The 18843-nt window shown below is 42.9% G+C and overlaps 1 protein-coding gene across 1 annotated transcript in view; it reads left to right on the forward strand.

Annotated features, from left to right (window-relative positions):
* Positions 1 to 18843, forward strand: part of cep112 (centrosomal protein 112) — a gene marked incomplete at its 3' end in the record, with an annotated part of 92855 nt that overhangs the window by 30144 nt on the left and 43868 nt on the right. Inside the window, exons 17-20 of the mRNA XM_080511911.1 lie at positions 65 to 144; positions 9844 to 9979; positions 12907 to 13014; positions 17511 to 17693. Of these exons, the coding sequence (XP_080368037.1) occupies positions 65 to 144; positions 9844 to 9979; positions 12907 to 13014; positions 17511 to 17693 (507 nt within the window). The remainder of the gene's footprint in view (positions 1 to 64; positions 145 to 9843; positions 9980 to 12906; positions 13015 to 17510; positions 17694 to 18843) is intronic.

Consider the following 18843-nt stretch of genomic DNA (forward strand, 5'->3'; position numbering starts at 1 on the left):
CTCTCTCTCTCTCTGTGTGAAACAAACATAATGTAAAATGTGACTCTCTCTTTCTCTGTCTCAGGTTTTAGCTCTTCACATTGAAGCAGAGAAAGAGAGGACTGAGTCCAAAAGGAAGATTGTGACGCTAGAAGATTCACTCAGGTACAATCAGAGAACCACCACCACAAAAAAATATTATTCCACTCAATGTGTGGTCCTCTGTATTTCCTGGAAGTCCAGTGCCAAACCTAATTGTACATGAAACCTAAACCAGTGTGTGTACGTGTGTTTATACAAACTCACTACTAAACCTACTCAATTATATCCAAGCCACCTGGGCTTATTCAATGGAATATTTCCAAACTGCCACTTTTCCCCTAACGCAAGTTCTAACATATATAATGTTAGTGAGGCATGGTATTTATTATACAGTTATTAGGATCACACCTTTGGGCCTTGACTTTGTGGCTTCAGACTTTATTAGAGAGTTGTTTATGTCTTCTGACCTATGCGTTTGATCATAGCGATAGTGTGTATGAATTCTGATTTAAGGTGGAGTTTGGCTTTAACAAGCCAGCCCTCGCACACTCTCTTTGATCTTTTTTTATAACTGAGAGTCACTCCATAAGAGTTGAGAGCCTGGGAAGCCTAAATCAGTGATTCGCGTTTGACTTCTTGAAGGACATGAAAACAAATCAAAATGTCAGTACTGACAAACTAATGTTAGAGAAATACAACTGGACGTCAACAGAGCAAGTATGGTTTGTTTAGGTCATAAGACATTTAATAAATCATTGTTTGAGCATTGCCAACAATTTGATATTATATTGATGCAGGAATGTCTCCTCATCGAAATGAAACGCAGCCATGCCTTTTTAACGTTCTACATTTTTGCCTTCATATAGAGATATACCCATATATCCACAAAGAATGTGTTTTATTCTTTTCTTTTAACCTGTTACTTTTAACTAATGTAACTTTTACTACTTTTTGGATATTGGTGTCATCTACAAAGTGCAAGAATTAACAGTTGGGGCCATTTTTAGACTTATATGTAGATTTTTTCATATGAAGGTAGTGGTTTTATTTTAGAGTGATCCTGATGTTTTGATCATTTCAATATATCAATGCCAAACATTTTAGCCCTTTCTACATGACTACAGAATTTTATTGAAACTGAAATGACTGATCCAATCACAGTAACACAGAGTTTCTCATTGTTTCCTCCGAGCTGCACCATGTCACTTCATTCTCCTCAGAAGTATTTATACAGTACAGGCACTGCTAAAAGGCGACACTTGAACAAACTCCAGCCAATTCACAAAACCGTGCAGTCAGTCGGTAATTAATCCCATACTTGACCATATTACTCAGCCACAAGCAGATTACTGTTTCTCTATGTTGTGCACAGTTCAGCATGCTGCCGGCTCGGCCCATTCAGCATTTCAGCTTCACTTCCATCCGGCCGCAGTGGCCAGTCACAGTGCCACAGTACTTGTCTAAGAAGCTCCTAATGAAATAATGACAAACCAGAGCACTGAAAAGAATGGCTTTAGCGTGTCCTCTTCAGCAGCCCAAGTACAAACACTTTTTAAATGGCCCATAAACACAAAATAAAAACTTCTTCGTGAGGAAGATGTCATATTAAACTACAAGACATGGTTATTATTACAGTTCTTTTGTGTTTCTTTTTCAGTACAAAGCAACATGAAAGCTCATTTTGCGGTTTGGTGACTGTTAGTATGCAGTGTATATATCACAAAGGGACCCTGATGGTTGCGCCTGCTTATTGTTTGCTTGTCATTGTCAGCCTGGCAGCAGAGGACAAGCTTAAACACAGCAGACAGATCCATTTGTGCATAAATTATCCTTGTTGTTAGTATCAGTAACGAGCCAGTCATTCTCTCGTTTACTGTTAAACACTGAGAAACGGCAAGTGGCCCGTCAGGCTCTCGGCTAATTAAGTACTCAAGCCACACACACACACACACACACACACACACACACACACACACACACACACACACACACACACACACACACACACACACACACACACACACACACACACACACACACACACACACACACACACACACTATAAGCAGTCTGATGTCTGCTACCTGCCTGCTGCCGTGGCAACACTGACGGCCTTTAAAGGCGATCCAGCACAACTTCAAAGTCAAGGCAGGTGTGTGTGTGTGTGTGTGTGTGTGTGTGTGTGTGTGTGTGTGTGTGTGTGTGTGTGTGTGTGTGTGTGTGTGTGTGTGTGTGTGTGTGTGTGTGTGTGTGTGTGTGTGTGTGTGTGTGTGTGTGTGTGTGTGTGTGTGTGTGTGTGTGGGAGGATGGATGATAAAATTAAAGAAGTAGAACTGCTCAGGATACCGTCATTGACCCAGACATGGAGTGGAATGTGCCGGAGTGTCTTTCATGTTGATCCATTCAATATGCTGTCAAAAAATAAGAACAGGTTTTTTTTTTTTTTTTTTAACATTAAAATGACCATTTTGTCATTGGTAAACAAAAGTGCTTTGCATGGATGAAGTATGGATACATTGGCACAGCAGTTTTTTTATATGTGCCGTCATGTTTAGCTCCCATCGACACCCATCCCCAGTGTCGAGTATCACCTTGTCCTCCCATGCAAATGAGCATTGCTGCGTGAAAATGAGTTCCTGCTCCGTGTTACTATAGCAACAACAACAGAAAACCACTACAAAGCTGTGCAGAGAACAAGTTTCTCTCCTCATCTTTCATCCCAACGTGCCTCAGAACATTACAGGGCATTAGCATAGAGATGGAGAGATGCACTGCAGAGAGGGGCCACGTTAAAGGGGGGGAAAGAGAGATCGAGAGAGAAGTGGAGCTCATCTGGGCAACAGCTTGTCTGCTTTTGTAGAAATGACCTCCAAAACATAATTTAGAAACATCAGAAAAGCACCTGAATGTTTAGAGGAGGGGAGCGGGAATACAGTTGGTCTGTTTCTCCATTATTTTATCATTCCTTCTTTCTGTGAATAGGAAAACGTGTTTTCCAACATCCCCCCCATATAGTCACTCCTGTAGTCTGACACCTAGTCAGCTTTATCAAAACCACATGCCCACCATGGTATGGTGCAGGGTTGGGACAGCTCTGACTTTATCTCCTAAGTAGATTATGCTCAGCTTGACTGTTCAGACTTTAGAAGAAGCAGATTCTGCTGTCACCACTTTCAATTTGCAATTGTCGAGTGGTTACATGCAAGCTGTGCTAGTTCCTACCGAACTGTACACACACTCACTGATTGCACCGATTTAAAGTGTTTTGACTTTCACTCCCGCGTTATGTTTATCTGTGAGCACGTCACACGTCACAACATTTCTAAATGCGCCACCGACATTCGCTCTCTCTGCCTCCGTCACGTTGGCAGTAGAAGCGTGTGTCTGCCTGCCTCTATATGTCATTGTCATATTCACTTTTGGTTTGTTTGTGACCGTATGCTTACATGCACGCATGAGATAGAGCTCCTTCTGAGCGCATCGTCTGTTTTTTAGGCGAATGATGCGTTCAATATGTTCTTTCAAGTTTAGTGTGTGTGTGTGTGTGTGTGTGTGTATGTCTATGCACACATGTGTGTGCATACCCGACATCTGTGTGTCTTTGAAATGGTCTTATCTTCCTCAGCATTCCTCTCCCATGACAGGAAGCTATGCAGGCAAACAGGGGGGTGGTGGGGGTGGGGGTGGTGGTCCAGAGAGAGAGGCCAGAGGTAGCGGAGTGAGGCAACCCTAGTTTAGTGTTCAGGTGCAGGAGCAGGTGGAGATATGGATCCTGAATATTGAAAAGCTTCACCGGGGTTCAATATTTACTCCCGTGGTAACTGCATTAAAAGAGGGCTTGGAGATGCATTAAGATCCAGTTCAATACCAGGAGCCTCTCAAGGCTGTAAAATGGCTCTTTTAACCAGGTTCTAGATCTCAGCAGTGCTTGGTTAAACGGCTGTGGTCCTGGACTCTCTGTTTATATTTGTGTTTAAATGCATTTGTAAGTGCAGTCCTCTTGAAACTGAAACAAAAGGAGGAGGCAGAAATAGCAACATGGAAAGCTTTTTTTCTTTTTTGTTCTGGTGCTCCAATCAGTTTGTAGTGTTGAGTGTACCATCAGGGTCCCACCGTCATGTCTAATGGAGTGTGTGCCTTTTTCAACGAAACAGTAGATGGCCTTTCACCAAAAAGAAAAAGGCATAAAATAGACTTTTAAGAAACTGAAAACACAATAAAATGAGATAACCTTGCATGTATTTTATCTGAGTTTATAATTTATGGCGTGATTTCATATGCATAATAACGATTAAAGGATTCTGACTTCATACCAAACAGCAAATTATGGTTAAAAAAAATCAGTAATCGGTATAATATGTGTTTGTATCTTACTTTTTTTTGCCCATGTTTGACAGTTTCACGAATGTTAATGACATTAATTGGCCTTTCCATTCACCCCACTGTGACACATAATCAAAGTTGACATTATTACACTGAGGTGGCGTACTTACAAACGTGCACTGACAATATGAATCTGTACCACGGCGGGCTCGCTTAACACATTCTCTCCAACAACTCAATGTGAACGGTTAATCTTTAGGGCTTTTATTGTTACATTAGAAACCTTCCAGTTTAATTTCCCTCAGCAAACTGTTCAGGATATGTGAGTACAGTGTGTTTACTTTCGGGACTCGTGCCTGCTTGATTTAGCATTTTACAGCGTGGTCTGCATTATTCATGAAGCCAAATAGCATTTAAATACACAGTGAACGCAGAGAAAATCAATGTTCCGATGTATGTCAGGAGTAACATCTCTCCTTGATTCCCCCTCTTTCTTCCCTCTTCTACATATATTCATACTCTTCAGTTTTTTGTTTTTTTTTCCCCACAAAGAATAACCAAAGTTTTCATTTGCTTTTATTCTGCCTGAGGCAGGTTTTACTTAAATCATGTGTACGATAATGATCAGATGTTTACTACAGAAAATACAGTGAGTCCCACATGGCTGGCTCAAGATTAAAGCTGTACTTAGACATACTGAAAAATAAAAAATAAATACCGTCCTTATCTAAAGCAGCAAAATTGTTGCATGGAAGTATTGCGTAACCTTTTGCATTGTGGATTTGTTTAAGCTATGAGACAAACATGTAGTATGTGTCTCTGCTCTTGCCTCCCACGCGTTTCTCCACCCACATAGTGGTTGTCGACCTGATTGAGCTACATCTTCCTGTCTTCTTATGGATGTTTCTTGTGCCTTTGACGCAACATGCTAACTAGTGCAAGTTAAAGTTAGTCTATATCTATTGTTGTTGGGAGAGCACGAGCTTGATGAAAACATGCCATTATAAATTGAAAAGTCGCAATATCTGGATTCCGGTTTGCTCTTTAACTTCAGTTTATGCTACGAATGTATTTTAAACCTCAATTTCAAAGAAGTCGATTCAGGCTTGCTGTTATTTTTTTTTCTTTTGTCAATATATTATACAGTGTACATATTTGAAATTTACCATTCAAAGTTGAACCACAAGCTCAAAGTAATGCCTTTTAGGTGCTTCAGTTAAAGAAATGTTGTTGTTTTTTTTGGTTTTGTTTAGTTTTTTCTGGCGATATCACTCAGTATCTTCACATCTAAAACTCTGGGAGTGTTGTAGTTCATCTGTAGAACAAAGTATGCGGAGGTAGAAGCTTAGATTATTAGTGAAGTGTTGTGTGATGCTGGCATGCTGGTAGGCAACACTGCCAACTGTTTCCTGCAAGCACCCAGATGAATACACGTGTATACGAGTGCCACTGTGGGTGAAGGATAATAAGAAGGACGCCTCGTTCTTTTTACATATGTGGCCACTTTGTTTCATGTCATAAAGTGAAAAGCTGTTTATAAACAAGCCACATTTGTAGGCAGTTTTAAAGCCATCCAGCTCAATGATGCTGTTTTCTATGTGCTCTTTTCAACTCGTTCCATCTTTAATATTTTCTTGCCCTTGTGCTATCGCTCTTTTGTGTTCACTTATTTGTGGTCTGTCTCGTATTCTGTGTCTGTTTCTGTCTTTTCTCTCTCCCTTTCTCTTTCTCTGGGGATGCGGATGAAAACCAAGCCTGTTTTATTTTTTCTTCAGAGGGCGCTGAATATTTCAGTTTTGCATTTTCTCTCTTTTTATGTGCTCCCTCTTTTTTTTCTTTTTCTTTTTTTTTTTTCCAGGCCGCCCCTTTGATGTGTCTGTGGATTCGTTATCATTCCGTTTGGATGAGCTCACAGACGCAGATGCGCGGGCGCTCACGTGCGCCCGCGCACACTCGCGCACACACTCTCGGGTCTTTTAATGCTGGAGACCAGAGGCATCCACAACATGCGAGCATGCATTCAAGTGTGTTTGTCAGGCTTTTTCTGTGTGCTGCTCCGCCCACATCACAGCCCATACAATTCCTAAATACTCTGCTTACATGAGAAGATTATTTGCATAAACCAATTATGAGTTTTTCTTTCTTTTCTTTGTGTTCAGACTGCAGCGTGTGCTGTGTGTGTCTGTATGCAGTACCGCCACGGCCTCTGTATATGTCTGCCATGTGTTGCACACTCGCGCCGGCAGCATGTGGCACCGTGTGGTCAGAGCAGTCCGGAAAACGCCGGCATCCCTGCACCCCTCCTGCCTGCCAGGCGGCTGCATGGCGGAAGCTCCTTCACCCTTTCTAGTACAAACACTCCTCTCTCTTTGCCTCCCTCTCTTTCTCCCCTTTTAACAGCCGTTTAGGATTGAGGGATGAGAGGACTTCCTCTTTTGAGAAGGCACATCTTTAATTTGAGTCTCCTCTCCTTCCACTTTTCTGACCAGGGATCCATTTAAAGCCAAACGGGCCGCCCTGGTGCTGGCACCCCTCTCCTTTCCCTCTCTCTTTCTCTCTGCCAGGCCTCCCGGACTCTTTTTCTCTGTCCTCTCATCTCACCCTCATTGCTCTGTTATTGATGGTGACACGCTGTCTACCACTCCAGTGACCACACACATAGTCATTCTCCCAAGAATCTCTCAAGATGCCCGAATGTTCACCTGCTCCTTGCAGCTTTTGGAGCATAAAAGTTAGCGACAGTCTTTTTTTTTTTTTTTCTTCCCTTGGTGTATCCTCAGAGGTACAGGCCCAGCAGCAGCAGCCAGCTCCAACATAGTCATAGTGCTTTCTTTGAGTGGAGTTGTCAGTCACAGAGAGGTTTTTGAGACTGTGTCTCATAAACAAAGAGCCCACGTGCACGCACGTGTGCACGCGCCCGCACGCGCACGCGTTGAGACTTTCTCATCTCTAAAGCGAGACACACACCCAATTCATTTCTGCTCTGCCTCGGAAGTTTAAAAAAACTTGCTATTTCTGTGACATCCTCTTTTCCAACTTCCCCTCTCTTTGCTCTTTCTTTCTTTTCCATCTTAGTCTCTCCCCATATCCTTTGTGTCTGCCTCAGTCCGGAAGGCAGTCATGCAACACGACCGATTAATAATTACAGAGTACACAAAATTGGGAGAGCGAGGGAGAGTAAAAGAGAGAGAGAGAGAGAGAGGAAAACAGTTTCTTTGTCGTTTGATGTCCAACATGAGAGAGACCAAAATTACAAAGAGGGACTATAAAGAGGAGAGAAAGCTTGCACATTCCACCCCTCAATCCTCAGCTTTTGTTGTCTTTTTATTGCCTTTTTTTATTTTGCTGTTTTAATCTTCTGTCTTTTCTTTTTTTTTTCTTTTTTTAATCTTCACCAACAAAGGTTTTTGCTGTGAATACAGGAAGGATTTAATCAATCCCAAAAAAAGTGATAACAAGCCAGATGTATGTACAGATTTTTTTTTGTCCTGCACTCCAGCTATTTAAATCACAGGGAACTGTGTGAAAACTATTATCTTCACCTTGTGTTATGTCACAGTCCCAGCCAGTGTTCTTAAATGCGTCCCGATTCCTGCTCGTCTGTCCAGATGAAATAGTCATCTTTACCTTGTCGGAGGGAGCAGGAGGGCGCAGCGCCCATATGAGCCAGAAGCCATCACCATATGAAGCCAATCATATACAGTGTGACTAGCTCGTCTTCATATTGTAGTTATTGCTCAGCTGCTTGTTCAATGTCACACAAATAATTTTTGGGTAATTCCATGAGGAACTTTTCATCAGTTTATATTGTCCCACATAAAGTATCACTAATCTTTAAGATTTACAACTAGTGTATAGACCAGGGGCGTCAAGCCAAATCGAGTTCATATCGAGAGTTTTGTCATTTTCGGTAGTAATTGTTTGGTTGTGGTGAAAATATAAACGCTTTCATCAGGCGTACGCTGCACCGCAACAAAGAAAATCTTTAAAGTTCAAATTTTATAAGTTAGATATGGCACTATTTGACCAGTCCACATGAGATAAAATCATTCTGTATGTGGCCCCTGAAGTAAAATGTGTTTGGCACTCCTGCTATATCTGACAATCTGTTGTTTTTGTATGAGCAGAAACTGTTTAATTCATTTTATTTTAATCCAAAAGTGACACATATTTATTCATAGACATAAGCTCATTTTGAGTTGTTTGCTTCATTGCTACTGCAAACTGTCATATAAAAGCCATGAAAGGCCGACTTCATTATCCAGAATCTGAACACTTTTTGAACATGTTGAAGATTTCATGGCTGGAGGGACAAGAAATCAAACTCATTAAAATGCACATGTATAAGACACTAAGCAACTTTATCCAGATTTTTAGTTGAGTTTTGTCATTGTGTTCCCTTTTGTGACATCTCGGGTAATTGATTTGTGACTGCCAAATTTACACTTCAAATCTGATCCTGGTATATGACAGAACTGGGAATGTGAGTGCATGGCGATGCAATTGTTCATAGCCAAGTCCCTGTCATGGTCCTTTGTGACTACACAGTAAGCTCATCACAATAATGAGTATGGAATTCCATTCTGATATCTGCCAGATATTTCAATTCATTTGTTTTCTAAACTTACAAATGCAGGATCCCTCTGTGCATTCTGAGGGCTTCCTCTTGTTTTCTCTGGATTGCCATTGTTTTTAATTTTCGCCTGAATGACATCTTTGTGCCTGATCTGCGACTGACTGACGAGCTGTCTACGGTGTGACCGGCCTCTGGCCCAGTGTCGGCCGGAGATAGCCCCCTCGTGACCCTCGGCAGATATTCAACTATTGCAAGATGGATGAAAATTTGCAAGCAGATTACAAAAATAACACCCTCACATGCTTTCTTCACTTCCAGTGCTGTCATTCTCTCTACCTTCGATCCATCCACCCAGGCACACTCCAGACACACACACACACACACACACACCCTCTGTGGGTTATTCTTGACAGCTGCTCAGTTGTGCAGTATGTGATGTTGCGGCTGGGCCTGCTGGCTGGGCTCTGACAGTTCTCAGTACGAGGCTGTCCCTCGCAGTATGCCTGTCAATCCTCTTCACTTGCAATTCTGTGACCTGACATCCACCAGCAATAGCAGCAGCATACCTGTCTTAACACACACGCACACACACATCCACACACACTTGGCTGATTGATACTTGGACTGTATGCAAAAGTAACTTTTCTCATTTCTTTACATAATGTGGTGAAGTTAGTTACTCAACAGTGAATGTTCGTTTGGAATTAGAGGCTGTTCCACCTATATTTTTCCAACAAAATACCTAATAGCACACTTATTTAAACCCCATATTGTTTGTTGAGGGAACAACAGGCAATAATTTGAGCATCTTCTTTTGAAATATGTTTCAAATTTTATTACCAACAAACTATTTTTGCATTTCTTGTCTGCTGTCGTGTTACCAACACTGGTTAATCTTTTTTTGTGTTTATATCTCTTTGAAGGGAGACGGAGGCCCAGTTGGTCAGGGCCAGAGAGAGCCACGCACAGCAGATCCAGCAGACGGATATGGCACTAGAGCAGTTCAAGAAACAGGTGGAGGTCAGCTCTGAGAAGGCCTACGCCGACATGAAGTTCCAGGTCTGACGCTCAAGTGCAATACAGAACTTATGACAGGATCTTTATAAAACTTTTCTGTAATATGAATGCGTAGTTGACCTGCAGGCGGCCTGTATTCATGCCAATACTGACCATCGGTCTTGTGCGCAGTCTGTGTGCCAACAAGTGTGTGTATATATATATTTATTGTGTATATACATATTTATGTATGTATATTTCTTGGCATCAGACAGCATCTTTGAGTTGGAAAGAAACAGCCTGACCACAGGGTGCTATGCTGGATGTGCCCAAATTCCTCCACATGCCGTCCTCTCTTTGTAACACTTCCCACTTCACTTGCAGTATGTAATCATTTGCATCATTGTTTATCTGCCACGGGTGATTTTTTTTTTTTCTCCAGCACCTCTCAACCGCTCTGACACTGAAAAATCTATATGTAACAGACAAGAACATTCTCCTCCTCGGGCTGTTCCTCTCATTTAGTCGACCCAAACAAATGAATTGATTTATAGTGCTGCTCATTAAGCAGGTGCATTCATTCCGCTGCCATCTCGCATTGACCTCGCTTCTTTTCAGCGGGATTGAGGAAGGCTGGGCGGGTTTCGGCAGAGAATAGGTCACGCGCGTCACGCAGTTGGTCTAATTAGGAGTAGTCGGGCCAGCCTTACAATTGGCACTCCACGCTGCGTGGGCCGCTGCTTATTGGAAGAGTTATCCGGTCCAAGTGCGCTCCGCTTCCAACTGGTGATGCGGTCTTTACAAGTCAGTGTAGCTATAGGCATTTTTGTTAAGCACTTTATTTTTGTTTTACACTGTGTGTGTGTGTGTGTGTGTGTGTGTGTGTGTGTGTGTGTGTGTGTGTGTGTGTGTGTGTGTGTGCGTGTGCGTGTGCGCGTGTATGCTGTATTAACCAGGCTATGCTGAGTGCGGTCTTAAATGCGTTAAAGGCCCGCATGTTAGTTAAATTGGCAAGTTTTAGGCGCTGCTTCGTTAAGTTTCTTTGCCTAATCGGCATGTTGGGGGCAAACGTTCGACGTGAGAAAGGGAAAGTTTGTGTGGGAGTCAAGTTTATGCAGGCAAATTTGTGGGCACATGGAGCAACCTTTCTTTCCCTCGACTGAATTTTAAATGTTTGTCGTGTTGAGAGAAGAGATCATTTGCAATTCCTAAGTATGAACCCTAAAGAAAGCTCAGAAGGAAACAAAAAAAAAAAGTTTATAGATCATGCTGTTTAGGATTGAGGAACATTGGAAAATTTAAGCCATCACCTTTTTTTTCCTGAGTTGTAGCAACGATAGTGAATATTTTCTAATATTTTGAAAGAGGGACTAAACTTTTTTTCTTTTTTCTGTTGGTAAACTTGTATAGCAAAGAAAATCTTCGCCACGCTTGGGGAAAAAAAACGAAATATCTGCGTTCCTTTTTCTCCCTCCCACTCTTCTCTCCTGTTCTCATCCCTCCATCATCTTGTTCGTTCCTTCTTTTCCCATTGAGCCGCTGGCATCACAATCTCCAATCTGAGTTTATCCTCAGCCCACATCAAAGCCACGGGAGAGAGGAGCAGTCTCTTCTGCATCCCTGTCATCCTCTTTCCCTTTCCCCCAGCTCCTCCTCCCCAACCCGCTCGTGCAGCGCTTCATCACGTTCTCCCGCTCAGGCTTTAATGTTGCAGAAAGTACTTCAAAAGAAGTTTATGCTCTCCTTTTTTTCTCCATCCTTCCATCATTCCTCTCATCATCTTCTTCTACCCCCCTCTCAGTTTGCAGATGGTGTTATATCTAAATGGATTATCTGTATCACTCCCTTCCTCAGTCTGTCTGTCTTTCTCTCATTTTAAAATCAACATCCTACTTTGAGCCTGTGTTTAAAGGAAGGGAAAAGTGTCCTATTTTGGTTAAAGGGGGGGGTGAAGCACCACACGGAATCAAATCTCTGTTGCATGAGCAGTTCAAAAGAGGCTTCAGCATTTTAAATGGATTAATCAAAACATATTTGGCTTTTTTTTTTTTTTTTTTTAAGCATTACACTCCACATAGCCAAGATACTGAGGCGTTTCAGTGAATTACATTTCAATTGTGGTTGATTACCGTCACCTGAACAGAAACTGTGGGAAGGATAAGGCTCCATGATAAGAATTTCAGATAAAGGCATAAATTTTGCTCAATCCCGGTTCCCATATAAATCCGCAGAGCAACAGAAAGCTGTTTATTATATCAATGCCTTCTGCATTTGAGTTGCCTTTCAATCTGTTATTTTCTCCCACCTGTGATCCGCTGACACATTTGATGCAAATTGTTTACATTACACTTTGATGAAAAGGTTAATATATTGATGTGCTGCTATTCCAGTCTCATTACAGTATCATCACACAACATCACATCCTTCCCGATGGCATCTCATTAAATTCAAATGAAAGGAGGAATCCTCCTGCATGATCCAGTGCTTAGTGGGTTACAGTGCTGGTTCTACATATTACATTTATTGAACTGATGCTGTGATTTTGTAGAATTTTGAACACAAATCTTCTTGATTTTGTAATATTCTTCACATTTTAACCGCTATTGGGATCCATTGGTTAAAAAAAGCATAAAATGTATCTACTATTCAGACACTTTTCACTTGAAATGGTGTTGGTCTTCTTAAACAATCAGCCTTATGGCATTACACTGATACTTATGTTAGAATTGTAATTTGTCTCAACCATACAAAAACGCGTTTTAACAAAATATTAAATACTTTAGCCTTTCACTTATTTCTTTTTCCCATGACTTCTACAGTAATCTTTTTTTTTTTTTTTTTTTTATCCTGCAGTGAAACCATTAATAGGATTATTGTTCATCATAAATGCAGGTCCGTGTAACCAGCCTGTGATTTACGCATGTGTTGCATTGTCATCATGTTAAGACAACTCTTAAGTTAAGCTTTTGCTTTCCTTTTTATGCTTCCAGATGGAGAAAGTAGAGGAGGACCTGATCCGCTCCAAGTCCCTCCGGGAGCAACAGGCCAAAGAGTTTTCTCAACAACTTGATGCACTCAGACAGAAATACGAGGAGCGGGTCTGTATCAGTCTGTAACATGTGCCGACACCGTGTGGGTCTACTTGTCAGTTTTTGTGCCATTCTTTCGATCCGTGCTCATATAAGGCCAGGGGGAGTTTCTTTTCTTTCCTCCATCATCATCATCACCTTCGCCACATTATCTTTCCGCCTAATATCGGTGCACATTTGGCCTGTTGTAGCCAGCCAAGGGACCGGCATTCATTTAGATTCGTCTTGTTATTCCTTCCCATCTGTTATGCCTGATTAATTTCGCATGATAAGGGGCACGCTTTAGATTAAGCTCAATAAATATCTGAAACACTGCCAATTGAAAAGTAATGCAATCTGCATAGAAGATGCACAGTTCCCTTATCGTCCCATCTGGTGTCACTCGTCTTCAATTAAGAGTTGAGAAACCGCATTCGCAAGTCATTGAAATCCGACTTGTCGACAGGGAAAGCACAGATTCATTTAAACCAGAAAGTAGTTGTTATTTGAGGGTAGCCTGCATGGATTATTCATCCATTACTGCTTCAAAATAATGTGACTAAGGCATAATTGTTACATGAGACACAGAATATAGCACCATTTACTGTATCTGTTTGGAAACAGTAACTGTGGCTACAACTTATTTTCAAATATTTTCAATTATGACAAGACATATGAAACTCTAGCAAGACAATGTGTCCAGAGAAACAGTCACATACCTTCACATTTACACTAAAGAGCAATTTAAAGTCATCACATAACCGCAAACACATGTTTTGTTCATTGAGAAGAAACTGGAATAATCCAAGACTGCAAACATGCAAACTCCACTCAGAATAGCCTAAACGGGGATATTGTCACTTTCGGTACTCACCACTATACCACTATGCGGCCAGGTACAGCTTTTACCTGCTGCAAAAGGTCTATTTCCATCATGAATCCACAGTTTGATGGCTTTCAAGATACCAAACTAACACTGAACCTGTTAATAAGCATGCAACCTCCCATTTTCAGAACAAATAGTGTTCACTCTGCATGTAATTTGCTGTACGTTCTTGTTGGTGGAGAGGATGAGGCCAGTGCAGAAGCCTGCTGATTTCCTCTATTAAGAAAAACACATAACTGTAAAGGAATTGTTACTATTGTAATCATATTCAACATTACAACTTAAGAGCAGGTAGAAAATGTACATCTTTTTTTAAAACTCTTAAGTGTCGTAGAAATCAACCATTAAAGAGATCATATTATATCTAAATGACATTTTCCATCTCCATGTAATGATGCACTAAATATGGAAATTTATCAGTTCCAGCTACCTTGTGTTGTTCTAAAACAGGAAAGCGATCAAAGATTTGCAGAAAATATTGAAGTGATGATTATTGCTGCCGCACTAAGTGGGGGTGCAGATGACAGTTGAATACAAGCGCTTAGGGTTGGATTATCAGGACGGCTTTTGTCTTAAAGATAAAAAATGCACAAAGACAATGGGCCTGTCTCTGATGGTACTGATATGAGAGCGGTTGACATCAACGACATAAAAAAGTGTGAAGAGAAGGGGAAAAACATATATCTGTGTTCATATGAATATGTGCGATTTCTGTGCTACTGTGAACAATGGCGTGTATATACAAAGCAGGGACTTTTGTTATTTGCACACATTAGTTTGGCTGCAAATTCTTCATGTGCTGCATGTTTCTGCTTCAGCGAGATCAGTGCTACAAGATCGCAGGAGTCAAGGTTGTCCGTTCAGACACTTGCAAAGCAAGTATTAGCTCAAGGGCAGCTTCACTGAGACTGAAAGTAAAGAATCGCGTATGAAGGAGTTATTTGCCAGCTGACCCCGGAGGCAGCCGGATGTGGTAGTTCCTTCCAGAAGTTTCCTTATGAAGTAGAGAGATGCAGCGAGGTCAAACAGATGGCTTGGAGATATGAGCTTGACAGTTGTGAGAAATGTTCCATTCCGAATCACTCTGAAGCTGATGAATTTTGAAAAAAAAAAAAAAAATGTTTTTAAGTGTTTGTTGTTTGTCGACATGTAGGAAATGATTGTGCTCACAGCCAGAATTGTCCTCCTCCTTTCAGCATCGAGTGCTGCTTGCTGGACATTTGTAGTTCAAACCCCACAGTCAGGAAAAACGTGTTTGTCTTTTTTTTTTCTCCATCCTTTCTCCACTCTTTACAGGCACCCCAGCCTCCCCTGCTGAGACCAGACGGGCCTTCTGTTCTGCTTTCTTCTGCCTCCTCCTCTTCCCCTTCGCCTTCCCAAAACATTTCAGATTTACCCCCCTGGGGTTGAAAGAAGCCCATTACCTCACTGTCCTGCCTCAATGCATGTGACGCACACACACACACACACACACACACACATACACACACAGACACACAGCATGTCAGCCCGGGCTGACAGGAGTCGTGCTGTGCTGTAACACCCGACCCGCTCTGTATCTATGGCACCAAGCTGTGCTATAACCAACTCAGTCTTCTCGCGTAAGCGCCACGTCGGCCCCTTTAAGAACCGCAGCACCCAGCATCCTCCACTCCACTGTGGCGCTACGTGATGTCACAGCTAGGCTCCTTGCTGCTCCCTGTCATCTCCTCTGCTCTCCTCCGTGTTTTTTTTTTCTCCTTTTCTGTTCTTCTCACAATGGATCTACCGAACTCATTTCTTTATCCTCGTTTCACCTCAGATACCTCCTTTCCTCTCAAACCCCCATGGCCCAACGGGGAGCGAACTGTAAGCCAGGACGTCCAGTCCCAGTTTCTGTTACCGCATGTCCCGCTGTCCTGCTGGGGAGTTCCTGAAGCAACTGTCGGCTTATCAATCCATCAGCTGTAACTTGTGCGCTGTATGAAGCCGACTACCCCTGTGGGACAACGCATTCTGGCTGTGGATCTGATTTGTGTCTGTTATGGGAAAGGCGGTTTAAATGCCTTTCTGAGGAATTTGCTGTAGACATCACCAGTGGCCGCATGTGGTAGATGCCCTTTCCTGGCGTAGTATCTGCCCTGCTGTCTTGTTCTGTTTTGAAAGATGCCATTTGTGTGACTTATTGTCGGAGTGCACTCCATCTGTACGTTCACCTCCACCACGCCAACAACTGAGCCAAAGCGATAAAACATATTTTTATCCGTCCTTTCACCGCCTCTTTTTCAGGACATTTTGAAAAGCTCTCACATAAGCTGAAGAGTAAATTCTTGGCTGCCAAAATAAAGTGTCTATTGTGGCCTTCCTCTCAGTGTTGGGGACGGAATCCGGCTTCCTGTAGATAGTCCCTCATTCATCACCTGCTCTGAATAGCACGCGGCATTGGAAGATAGGCCCGTGGATAGAGCAGGCACCGGGCACTGAGGCTGTTGATCTCCGCTTCTCTGGCGGGCCAGGTAGGGTGCCGTCATGCACAATGTGCAGAGGATTAGCTTCAAAGCAGGGAAGCAAATGGGCCCCAGGCCCCTGCTGTCCTTTCAAGGCTCCGGCTGGGCCTGCACGGTGGGATGGTGTGGGGGTCACTTGTCCCCCCGCCATGGGGGAGTGGGAACGGAACAGAGCCTGGGAAAGGCTTGGAGGCTTGTGGCTGGGAGCTGCACTGGCCAGGCTCACCTCTCAGCAGGTGACGCCGCTTACAGCCCAGCTAGAATACAAACTTGCTTCAGCTGACAGGATGATTAAGCCCTGAAAAACAGAAGTTTAATTTTTTTTTTCTACTGTATTATGTGCTTGCTGATTATAATTGGCTGAGATCTAAGAATTGTGTGTACTTTAGCGAAGCCTTTCTTATGATTATTTCGCGAAGTTCTTTGCTATATTTGTGGATTTAGATATCACCAGCGTAGACACAAAAGATCGTAGCCCTGAAAGCGGTGGTCTAGGAGAATCGTATTCTCATGTATAATATTGATGAAAAATTGCAACTAAAAGCAGTACCGGGAACCTTTCAGCATGATTTCAATGCATCCAAAAGTTTCCGTCCTCATCTAACTCGCTTTCTTTCTTCTTGGGTTTATAATGATCATCATAGTTTCGCCTAAGCCAATTTTCACATGCTGTCAGACGCATAGCATGGGGCATCGGGCAGTTACTGCAGCCAGATGGCTAACCCCTACCAGCTTGCACACATTGCCCAAACTGTTCTATTATTTGCCGATCCCAGAGTCGGGCGAGGGGGACAGGCTTGGAGAGAGAGAGGGAAGCGGGACGTCAGAGGACCGGTTGGTAGAATTGGCGGCAGAGGTGGGAGGAGGGCGGGGGAACACGCCAGATGTAAACACATCACATCATGTCTTTCTCTGACGGCGTGAAGAAGCGGAGAAAGTTTTTCTTTTTCGTTGCTTTTTTCCCCCTACCGTTGCGACCAATCTCACCCAATTGGATTGGCACCCGGCTGTTCAAGATGGGGAGAAAGGGGGTCGACAGAACAGGACGAAGAAAAGATGGATGGATAGGTGGATGGACAAGTTGTCATGACGACAGGGTTGCTCTGAGTGTGTGTTGGCTGATGAAGTCTCTCTTTGCCTGCTTGTCCAATCAGATGGCTGAGCAGCGCATGCAGCACGAGCAGGAGAGGACGCGGCTACAACAGCAGCACAGCGCGGAAAAGGACAGCCTGGTCCAGGAGCGCCAGCAGGAGGTGAACAGCCTGGAGAGGCAGGCCAGGGCCGCCCTGCAACAACACCAGCAACACACCCAGGAGTGGAGGAAGCGTGATGCCCAGGTAGGGGGTCTCCACTGATCCACGTCCGCGCACCCATGCTGACCCATCGCTCTCCCGTGGACAACCATTTTCTATTTTGTCCATTCACGTTTTCCCCGGGGTCTCAAAAGCACAGCGGGTTAATGTACTTTTTTTTTTCTTTTTCTTTTTTTTAAACTTCAAGCAAGACAGACATTGACATTTGGTGTGAATAATCTTCGCGATTGTTACACATTTAATGCTATAACACGAAAAATCGAATCAATATTGATCTTCGATTAATAGTCTTTATTTTGATAAGTGCACACATGCATAAAAAGTTCAAAAACAAAAACAAAAAAAAACCGAATCCTTAAGTTTGTGTTTTTTCCCCCGATGTTTTTATTTAATTCCAATTGAGTTTTATCGCGGCAAGGTTTTTAGAGTAGACATCAAAAATCCACAAGCCAATTTTGTTCAGTGCCATGTTTTATTAAGTCCTTTTTTTCCCCCTGGACAGTTGTGGACACCCTGCGAAGCGCTCACAGTCCCGCCAAAGTGTCCTTTCGCATGGTACTGTCCTTTCACCGCAGGTAGCTAGCTCCCTCCGGAAAACGGCGGCTATTCTGTCATTGCGGCACAGTGCGCCACAAAGCGTCTGCGACATTCAGGGTCCATATTAATGCGTCCCTCCGACCCTGAGAGGCTATTCTGCTACCATTTAGTGGAAACAGCAGGTCTTCTTCTCCTTCGCCTCACGCTCTGTCTTCGCCCCTTTCCAGCCTGGGTCGGATTGGAGCTCTGTGGGAAGCCATTTGACAAACCAGCCTCCAACTGTTTGACTCTTCAGGCTTGTGAAATGGACATTGTCAGCATGCAGAGAATTATGTTTAGTAACCTTTAGCAAAGCGATAGCAGTCCAACTTCACTGTAGTTAGAAAATATCTTCAACCATTAAATATAGGCGACAGCGGTAACCGAATAAATGGCGAAGAAAAGAAAACTTGCCGACGACTCTTTAACGTTTAGTTCACAATGTCGCTAAGTCAGTCGAACCATTTATAAAGGCAGGAATACGATCTACTACACTTACTAATGTGTCTGGGAGCTGGAACAATAACCGATGACACAAATGACTCAGTCAGACCGAAACAGCTTGTCTTGGCGTGAACAATGAAACGAGACGCTATTT

This window comes from Blennius ocellaris, assembly GCF_963422515.1.
Source record: "Blennius ocellaris genome assembly, chromosome: 16".
Classification (NCBI taxonomy): domain Eukaryota; kingdom Metazoa; phylum Chordata; class Actinopteri; order Blenniiformes; family Blenniidae; genus Blennius; species Blennius ocellaris.